At 42.8% G+C, this 11,012-nt stretch overlaps 1 protein-coding gene across 1 annotated transcript in view; it reads left to right on the top strand.

Moving 5' to 3' along the window:
• Nucleotides 1-257: 257 nt before the first annotated feature.
• Nucleotides 258-11,012, top strand: part of LOC138976582 (uncharacterized) — an 11,653-nt gene continuing 898 nt past the window's right edge. The window contains exons 1-4 of the mRNA XM_070349428.1: nucleotides 258-347; nucleotides 3,607-4,267; nucleotides 6,592-6,732; nucleotides 8,915-11,012. The exon at nucleotides 8,915-11,012 is cut by the window's right edge and continues 898 nt beyond it. Coding sequence (XP_070205529.1) covers nucleotides 4,045-4,267; nucleotides 6,592-6,732; nucleotides 8,915-9,366 — 816 coding nt within the window. The 5' untranslated portion in view covers nucleotides 258-347; nucleotides 3,607-4,044 and the 3' untranslated portion in view covers nucleotides 9,367-11,012. The remainder of the gene's footprint in view (nucleotides 348-3,606; nucleotides 4,268-6,591; nucleotides 6,733-8,914) is intronic.

Raw genomic sequence — 11,012 nt, 5'->3', positions numbered from 1 at the left:
ACGGCCCCGACCAAACCACGCTCATGGAGATCCTCCACGATTTGTCTCGCTCTCGGCCACTTTTTCCTCGTAGTCAACGGGGTAATAGACAGGTAATGTCTGACGCAAAAGTTGGCTAATTTGACCTCAAGTTACGCTGGGGTGGGAATGGGATAGAGAAGGAGGTCACATGACCCAAATGGAGGCGGGGCGACTGTCGGCGTCTTCACTGCCAGCATGGTAACCCGGATGTCTTTAGCATATATGAAGAGGAACATGGCCAATCATGCGCCAAACGTGGAAGGATCTCCATGATAATCACTCAGAAAGGCCCCCATTGTCCCCAGCGAGCAGAGAGGCCGACTGAGGTAGGTCCACTATTTGTTTTTGCGAAATTACTTCAAGAATGTATTTTTTCCAGCGTGACCTTTGCGTGTAGGGAGGATGCACGTTTCAAAGATTGTGACGTTCAAATTTGGCAGAATTTGGCGTTTTTTTTTCTCCGTTTTGCTGTTTCGGTCATTGTTGTTTCTGCGCAGCATTATTTTGCAGTTTTTGCTGTTGAAATGCAAATTTTTCTCTTAATTATTATTATTATGGTGAGCTTATATAGCGCGAACCACAATTAACTGTGCTCTCCGCGCTTTACATATTAATTTCTGCCGTGTGAAATGGAATTTTTTTACAGACAGACAGACAAACAAACATTTTTTACACACAATATATAACGCATTCACATCGACCAGCAAACCTCAAGCCTGTTAGGCGAGCATTCACCTTTCGCGGCCTTTATTCCAAGTCACACGGGTATTTGATGGACATTTTTATCTATGCCTATACAATTTTGCCAGGAAAGACCCTTTTGTCAATCGTGGGATCTTTAACGTGCACACCCCAATATAGTGTACACGAAGGGACCTCGGTTTTTCGTCTCATCCGAAAGACTAGCACTTGAACCCACCACCTAGGTTAGGAAAGGGGGGAGAAAATAGCGGCCTGACCCAGGGTCGAACACGCAACCTCTCGATTCCGAGCGCAAGTGCGTTACCACTCGGCCACCCAGTCCCATGGTAAAAAACGATGGTAAAAAAATTATTTTCCTAATCGCGGGTTCTCCCAAGCGAGGTTTATTCTACCACAAAAAAAACCACTCAAACATACACTCGAGCAAACAAACAAACAAACAAACAAACAAACAAAGTGTCATCCTACTTCCTGTTCTAAAACCATAGAAACGAGGGTTTGGTTGCTAGACGGTAGTGTTTGGCACTCGACATAAATGGTATCATGCTATATCATCATATTTGAGTTAAGCGTCTAGCACTTGACATATAACCCCCCGCGGGTTAGGGGGAGTCCCATATTGGTTGGGACGAGAAAGAATTTACCCGATGCTACCCAGCATGTCGTAAGAGGCGACTAACGGTTCTGTTTCTCCTTTTACCCTTGTTAAGTGTTTCTTGTATAGAATATAGTCAATGTTTGTAAAGATTTTAGTCAAGCAGTATGTAAGAAATGTCCTTTGTACTGGAAACTTGCATTCTCCCAGTAAGGTCATATATTGTACTACGTTGCAAGCCCCTGGAGCAATTTTTTTATTAGTGCTTTTGTGAACAAGAAACAATTAACAAGTGGCTCTATCCCATCTTCCCCCTTTCCCCTATCCCATCTCCCCCCTTTCCCCGTCGCGATATAACCTTGAATGGTTGAAAACGACGTTAAACACCAAATAAAGAAAGAAAGAAAGACTTGACATATAGCAGGGGCGGATCCAGGGGGGGGGGGGGGGGGTCTGGGCTGCCCCCGGACCTCTCTAGGAGCCGGCCTTTGTCTTCTAAGTGACGGTTTTGGAAAGTAATTGGGTAATTTGTGGGCTCAGGTTGAACCAGATCGATCAATTGTCCTTGTTTTGATCCAATTTTGTCCAGTAAATTTACTTTTTAGAAGGTGTATTAAGGGAAGTGTGTTGGCTCAGAGTGCATCAGATTGCTCCATTTTCCATGCGGGGATATAGCTCAGTTGGTAGTGCGCTGGATTTGTATTCAGTTGGCCGCTGTCAGCGTGAGTTCAAACCCACGTTCGGCGGAAATTTATTTCTCAGAGTCAACTTTGTGTGCGCAGACTCTCTTCGGTGTCCGAACACCCCCCGTGTACACTACATTGGGGTGTGCACGTTAAAGATCCCACGATTGACAAAAGGGTCTTTCCTGGCAAAATTGCTTAGGCACAGTTAATAATTGTCTACCTATACCCGTGTGACTGGGAATAATAGGCCGTGAAAGGTAAATATGCGCCGAAATGGCTGCAATCTACTGGCCGTATAAAATTTCATCTCACACGGCATCATTGCAGAGCGCCTAGAACTGTACCCACGGAATATGCGCGATATAAGCCTCCTATTGATTGATTGATTGATTGATTGATTGATTGATTTATCAACATTTTGGACATTTTTCTCGCGCCTCAACTAAACGCTTCGCGTCGTCGAATTGTCACCCAAAAAGAAATTTGGACCCCCCCCCCCCCCCCCTAAAAGTAAAGTGATCCGCCCCTGTTTAGTATACCTTCTTCTTCTTCTTCTTCGGCGTTCCAGGATTTTTGGCCTCAGGTCAGACTTCATGTGTTGTAGCTTGAATAAAGCTGGTGGTCAGGATCAGGGAGTCTTTGGTGCCCCAGAGTTGCTCCTGCAGTGTGGCACCTTGGTCATTTCGGTTGGGTGGTCCACATGTTAGCGACGTTGAAGGATATGCTCCAAATGTCCACCGCGTTGAATGCGCCGTGCAAAATTGTCCACCACGCGGACACACTCTGCCCCTGGAATCCTCCTGATCTGTGTTGTTATTGCAGCTTTCAAGTCCATGATTGTCTGGGGGTTGTTCTCATAGACGTGGTCTTTCAAATAACCCCACAAATAGAAATCGGGGGACAATTTTGTACGGCGCATTCAGGAGTGTCTCCTTCAACGCGGTGGACATTTGGAGCATATCCTTCAACGTCGCTAACATGTGGACCACCCAACCGAAATGACTCCAACTTTCAGAACTTAATTGTTATGCATCTTACGTTGATGTGTGTTAAAACTAAACTCAATCCATTCACATTTGTAGCAGTTGTGAGTACTTTTATGGGTTGCACTCATTTTGGGTCATCCTGTACTTTACTTTGTGCAAGAATTAATCACGCGTACAGCAGTACAGCTGTCCAGTTGTGGTCTACATTATACTGTAGTTTTCGCAGCGGCCTTATCGGTTTCTGCCAGTGACGTCACAGCAAGCAGGCCGGAGGCTGACGCTGCGTCGGCTCTTCTTGTGCTGACCAGAGTTGTCGGTCGCGGATTTCGCGTCGTTTCGGCCTGCCAACTGCTTCGTTTTCTTGCAGATTGTGAATACCAGCAGAAAGTTTCACGCATTTTAATGGGTTCAAACTGTCGATAAAAGTGTGTTCCTGTGGACCAAATCAACAGTTTTTTGTTGAATCAACTCGGAAAACTCGTTTTTGCACGCGACTCTGAGCATTTTTGTGGCCAGGCAACCCGACAGCTGCCCTTAAAAATCGCCTGTAGCTCATTTGTTCATTGTAGTAATCTAATGGAATATTCCTGTTAATTTGTTTAACTTTCTTTTACAGATATACGACGTCACCTCGGCTAAGAGTGGCTGCATTAAAAAGAGAAGCCGATGCCATCACACATGTCAAATATTAGGCTAATATAATTACCATCTGCGGGCCAAAACAACAAGAACACGACCTACAACAACAACAACAACAACAACAACAACAACAACAACAACAACAACAACAACAACAACAACAACAACAGCAGCAGCAATAGCAACAACTAACCAGCGACGTGTGCCAAAACAACAATACCTGTATCACTACCAACACCAACGCTACATAGGAACCCCTGTGTTAAGACCCTAGAATTTAAGACGTCCTCCGTTTTAAGACCTTGTTTTCTTAGACTTTCCAACCATAACCTCTGTAAATTTACCACCCTCCTTTTTAAGACCTGATTTTGTTCCACTGTTCCACAATCGCCACATTAAGACCAACACCGCCACTATGGGAGTACTATCTCAAAGGCACACAGGCTATAAAGCAGGCTTGGGGGTCCTGGTTCTGGGTAGCGTGGTTTTCATCGTGGGGTTCGCCACCCCCCACTGGGCCCACTACAAGCTCACCCTGGTAGGGAATACTACCATCGAGGGCAACTCTGGACTCTGGAAGTACTGTGGCGTTCTCCTTGGCGACAACACTTGTACGCCTTATAGCTTTGTCACTGATGGTAAGGTTTTCTTCTTGTTCTTCTGCGTTTATGGGCTGAAACTCCCAGGGTTACTCATGCTTTTAGCACGAGTGAGTTTTACGTGTATGACCGTTTTTACCCCGCCATTCAGGCAGGCATACGCCGCTTTCGGGGGAAGCATGCTAGGTATTTTTGTGTTTCTATAACCCATCGAACTCTGACATTGATTACAGTATATGTTTAGTGCGCACTTGGGCGTGTGCTCTCGTGTACAAACGAAAAGGGGGCGGGGGGGATAAGGCACTAGGAGGTCTGCACATAAGTTGACCTGGGAGATCGAAAAACTCCGGCCGGGATTTGAACTCCCGACCTTCCGATTAGGAGCCCGATGTCTTATCCACCAGGCGACTGCGCCCGTCTCGTAAAGTGTTGATATAGTGAGAACAATTTCAATTGATCTGTTATAAAGAATTCACAAAACAAAACTCAAAAACAGCATATCGTTGAAAAAATTTCAAAACCAACATTCAAGTGGGAGAACCCGTCAATGTCGTCAGTGTACAGACACGCGATCAGCTCATTTCGAGTTAATCAAAGACGATCTCGTTAGTTCAAGCACTGTTGACACTTTTAAGCGTTTGTTTGCTTAATTTCCACAATGTTCCTTGCAAGTACTAACGATACACTGGAGGCTTAATATCCAATCTGAAAGCGACTGCGAGACATTTCATCAGGTCAAATAATTTCACTAGACTCATACTATTGAACTTTCTGAATGTGTACTTATATATTTTGTGGACATGGAAGATTGTGAACATTTTAAATTATGCATGTTGATTGACATGCACGCGCTGTTTTAAAGGATAAGGATAAGAATACGGATCTTTAGGCCAAAAAAAAATAGGTCTGTTTACGGTAACATAGGCCCAAAAAATAGGGTCGGTAGGTCGGGATTATTTTTTTTTTATTTTTTTTTCCAAAAAACCTTATTTTTACGTTATTTTGCCAAAAAAACAAGATTTTTTTTTTTTTCTTTTTTTTTTCCCCAAATGCCAAAAAAAGTCTAGGGTCGCGCGAAAAAACAAGGGTCGGTCGGGTTACCGTAAACAGACCTATTTTTTGTTTGCCTTATCCTTATATCCTTATCCTTTTAAACAGCGCTTGCATGTCACTCAATATGCATCATTTTCAGTGTACGATCACTTTTACTTCTGGTGCCAGTTTTCAACTTGTTGTAATGGTACGTTTGGTAAGTCGGTGCAAAAATATATTGGTCAATTGTTTTTTTGTTTTTATATGTGATTAATTGTATATGAGACAATGACAAAAGGTGACGTTTTCATGTCAGAATGTCCCAAATGACATCACCAGTACATTTTTCATTCTATCTGATTTGCTTTCGTTCTATTTTTTCTAATAACATGCGTTAACAATTGATTGTCAACTGGAATGGAAGAGCACAAAAAGTGTAACTTGATATGTAGTTTCTCTAGAGCGAAAAACATCTTCCACTTTCATGTCCGTGTGTCCAATGCAACATACATTTGCCAAACAGCTATGTGTAAGTAGATTATTTGTAAGTGGTATAGAAAATACTGATCAACAATTAAAGTCAGTTTTCACATTCATTTTCTACCTATTTCGTATGTGTTTATTCTTTTGGCAATGGTGAAATGTCAGCTATCGTGTGTCATTCAGGACAGAAGACATGACACCTGACCTTTTGTCACTGTCTGAAATATACTCTGGTCTGCATTGTGTCAGTTTTTGGTTCAAATCGATCGGATGCTCCAGAAAATATGTTCATGCAAATTGAGAAACTGATCTAATTTTAGCCTACTAAACCGTCATATCATGTATAATTACTCTGTTTCCAGCCATATCAGAAAGACTGTTTTGGTGAAAAACATGCAGTGCGTTCTGTTTCATAATACATGTATAGACAGATTGACTACAAGTATTTTTGCTTAAAGGCATATGTACGCGCTCCCGTGTTTACAAAGTGTAGTTTGCCCATAATCGATGTCAAACGCACCATAAGACCATGTAATGACGATATGTCGCCATGCGCGGACCATATACATGCATTACAGCTTGTTTTATAGAGTCTCAAAAACTTTGGATGTAAACAAAGACGCGGAGTTATTTCCCTTGCGTCAACGCTACCTCTGTTGGCAAATCTATAAATAGGACGATCCAGATCAAAATGAAAATTAACATATCTCAACATTGAAGGGGTCCTAGACCACAATATTTTGCAGGGAACTTAATTTAGCATGTCTCCAGCTGTTGGTAAAGCAATTAGCGTGTATAGTCATCGAGTACATATGGCTTTAATTAACGCGACTTGTTTTTCTTTTCAGTATGGTTGATGGCAACAAAGGCGTTGGAATGTATTGCAATGGTGGGACTGGTCCTGGCTGCCTGCTACGCCGTTGGTGTCAACTTCCTGGTGGCCCAGCCTCGCTTCAGTCGGTTCCTGGAACTATGCACCGCATGCGCAGGTAACAGTCTCTAAAATATAGGCTATATAATACATGAAGGTTACACACCTTCGAATCCTCGCCTGAGGTGCACGAACCGAAAGTGGGTACCACCTAAACGGGAGAGAACAACTTAACCGCGGGTTCTGATTCGTGGAAATCACAACACATCTCAGTTTCAACCAATCCAACACTGCGGGTGGCTCCCGTTTGGGTGGTAATGTTTTCGTGTACCTCGGGCTAGGATAGCTGGCATATTTTCCCAGGGGTCGATTTTCAGGTATTACCGGGCCTCAGGCAATTTCGGTATAGGTGTATACGCTGCATTTTCTATGGTAAACGAGTCTCGATATTACCTGGGTTTTTTGCTTGTTCGCATATTCAGGGATCGCGTTTACGCACGATTTTTGCGTATTTGACGCATTTTAAAAGTCGCTGACGCGTTTTTTTCGCCGCGCCGCGTAAGCCATACGCAAAAATATTGAAACTTTTTCTTGTCTTCACGCAGCGCTTTTGCTCTGACTTAATAATCACCCGATCCTGAAACTGACTATAGGGCTCGAGAAGTGACGACACACATGAAATCTGCGCGTCAAAACTAAAGTCCGTTTCTTTTTGCATCGAAGTATCGCAAACGAACGTAACGAGGGTATTACCAGATAATGTCTTGTCGGATAATGAAACAGACATTAGCTGCTCTCCCATCTCGCGCTTCCAAAAGGCGGAAAGTGTGTCTAGTCGTATTAGAGCGGGAAACAAACTCGCAAGGCCCGAAGGTTGGAGACAGCAGGGGTGTTATTCGACAGGCGTGCGCAGAGTTCGACAGGAAAGCTCGCCGTATTTAGGTAAGGAGTGTCTTTAAGTCTTTCGTGCGTGTTTTGTTTGTGTCTGTACGTGTTTTCGTAGTACGCAAAAATATTGGTCCGTGACGCGTTTTTTTCGTTTCGTTGCGTATGACTTACGCGTTTTTTAAAAAGCTAGCGCGTTCCCTGGCATATTGCAACTTGAAGGATTTAGAGGTCATCTTTTTAAGAGGTTACTGACAGACTACTTTCTTCAACAAACGTCTGAGATATTCTGCGGTGTCTAAGTCGATATCACGTATGGCTACTGGTCTACATACGTGAGGAAATAAAGAATACAACAAACGATACGCAGATTCGTAATGGGTTTAAAGAGCGGGGTCGAGATAATTCGCTGGAAGAAGTGGCCAAAGGCATGCAGAACAACGATTAGGCCACCAAAAAAAATAGGTCTGTTTACGGTAACCCGACCGACCCTAGTTTTTTCGCGCGACCCTAGACTTTTTTTTGGCATTTGGGGAAAAAAAAAAAAAAAAAAAAAAAAAAAATCTTGTTTTTTTGGCAAAATAACGTAAAATTATGGTTTTTTGGAAAAAAAAAAAAAAAAAAAAAATCCCGACCTACCGACCCTATTTTTTTGGCCTATGTTACCGTAAACAGACCTATTTTTTTTTTTGCCTTAGAGGCCCAGTGTGCCTCAAATGGTTTACAGAACGATATAAATCTTCTCACGAAAAAAGCAGTTCTAACCTTGTGGAACACACTTACAACAGCATTTAATAGCATTAAATGACACAGTTCGTCACTTTCGCTCACTATCTTGTCTAACAATGACATCATGGCATGCTGAACGGTGTAGGTGTCCTTCCACACAAAAATTAACCTTAATTGTTGTTTTGATTCAAGATAACACTCTGGGGCGGGGATATAGCTCAGTTGGTAGCGCGCCGGATTTGTATTCAGTTGGCCGCTGTCAGCGTGAGTTCGATCCCAGGTTCGGCGGAAATTTATTTCACAGAGTCAACTTTGTGTGCAGACTCTCTTCGGTGTCCGAACCTCCCCCCGTGTACACTACATTGGGTGTGCACGTTAAAGATCCCACGATTGACAAAAGGGTCTTTCCGGGCATAATTGTCTACCTATACCCGTGTGACTTGGAATAATAGGCCGTGAAAGGTAAATATGCGCCGAAATGGCTGCAATCTACTGGCCGTATAAAATTTCATCTCACACGGCATCACTGCAGAGCGCCTAGAACTGTACCCACGGAATATGCGCGATATAAGACTCATTGATTGATTGATTGATTGAACACTCTAAGCCTGATAGGGGTATAAACTCAGTGTTGATTCAAAAAAATGATGTGCATTATTTTGTGTCTTTTCTCTTTAAAATGACAGGCACCTCCGGTGTACTTGGAGCAGTCATCTACGTTTCCAGGGTTAACCGGGACAAGAGCGCTGTCCACAAACTCTACAAGGACACCAACATAGACCTTTACACCGTCCACTGGTCATTCGGCTTCGCCATCGCAGGCGCTGTCCTCATCCTCATCGCTACCTTCCTCATCGGTCGCAACAACAAGCCTCTACCCCACAACCAGGCCGCCGCAGGAACATCCGTCGCTTCCACCACCGTGGCCGCTCCCGGAAACACCTCTCATTATAGTGTTGCGCATGCGCCGAATCCCGAAAGTAATCCGTATTCTGTCTCTGTGGTTGTGAATCAATCTGGAGAGCCCCAACCGGCCCCTCCCAGTTTCATTTTGACAGTCCGCAAGTATACCAAATGTGTCAATGGGTTCACAAAATGCATGAACGCTATTTCGGATGCCGACCATGAAGAAGAGTGATTCATTTAACCCAAACAAATATCCCAAGAAATGCCCAGGACTGAAGTGCATGAACCGAAAGTGGGTGCCACCCAAACGGGAGAAAACAAACCGCGGGTTCCGATTGGTTGAAATCACAACACATCATCTCAGTTTCAACTAATCCAACACTGTGTGTATGTGTGTGTGTGTGTGTGTGTGTGTGTGTGTGCCGGTGTGTGTGTGTGTGTGTGGTGAGAGAGAGAGAGGGGGGGCAGAGAGAGACAGAGAGACAGAAAGACAGACAGACAGGCAGACTGATAGACAGACAGAGGGAGAGACAGACAGACAGGCAGACTGATAGACAGACAGAGGGAGAGACAGACAGACAGGCAGACTGATAGACAGACAGAGGGAGAGACAGACAGACAGGCAGACTGATAGACAGACAGAGGGAGAGACAGACAGACAGGCAGACTGATAGACAGACAGAGGGAGAGACAGGCAGACAGACAGAGACAAACACACAGACAGAGACACGCAGACATACGTTAACATTGTTTCACTATTGTATGTGTAATTAATTTAATTTAGCTAATTTAGTTAAACCACACGTTACGTTCACCACTGCGAGTGTAACAATGTAAAAAGTTACCATCTCTTTGCATGTGTTTACTTGCATTGTAATCCTGCAGTGTGACACGCGGTTAATACGTGATTACCTTATTACAAAAATAAAAAGAGAACGGCATTGACACAACCGGAAATAGAACTTAGTCATTGATGCGATGTAAAACATCCTAAAACTGTCGTATGATTACGACATCGTTTAGCATTTAGGATCAAATGGTGCCAATGTGTTCACGATGCACTAATCACAGACAACAGTTAAACGCTTTACGTACATGTAACTCTCCAAATGACATGTTCTGCCATTTGAAACAAATGACTTTTGAAGGATAAATTAACTCCAATATATAAATACTATGTATGAATTTTAATATATACTTTGTGAAGAAAAAACTTCTTAAATAAGGTATAAATCCTCCGGTAGAAAACCGGAAGTATCGTTTTCTAAGCATATGCATATGTTTAAAAAGTTAATTGTGTTAATGTAGAACATCTTGCCTATGTATATGTATAGGTTGTGAGTACTTTGTTGGAAAAGCATAGCCAATATTCATTCATCTTCAACTAACACCTCTAATCTCAGGGCCCATTCTGTTAGTGGGGGTAGGGTTTCAATCAGTCAAAAATCACTTTTATTCAAGATTTTCTGCCATTTCAAAAACATACACGTATATAATTGCACAATTTCTTGAATTTTAAGATGCTTTTACTGACTACACCAATAAAACCTGCACTTTTTGCAGAATGAGTTTTTTGTCCATGATTTATGTTTAAACATGTCAATTCTCACGGCAAAAATGCTAACGGTTGCTTCCCCTTCGACGAGAATCGTGTATGCCAATTAAAATGCATATATTTTGAAATTAGGGGAATCATAACATATTTCACTGTAAAGTGTCTCACTCTGATACCTTCTGGCTTCATGGTGTAACTGGTTAAGTGAATTGCAGATAAGGCTATCTGAAAATGACAGCTATACATATATTTTATTAAAACTGAAACTGGTGGAGTGAAAAACAGACATGTTGTGAAGAAGTCCAACTAAAATCATGTGTGGG

The sequence above is a fragment of the Littorina saxatilis genome, linkage group LG9 (genome assembly GCF_037325665.1).
Source record: "Littorina saxatilis isolate snail1 linkage group LG9, US_GU_Lsax_2.0, whole genome shotgun sequence".
NCBI classification, from domain to species: Eukaryota; Metazoa; Mollusca; class Gastropoda; order Littorinimorpha; family Littorinidae; genus Littorina; species Littorina saxatilis.
Note: the sequence above shows the minus strand (reverse complement) of the source record. Positions and strands in the feature narration are given on the sequence as shown.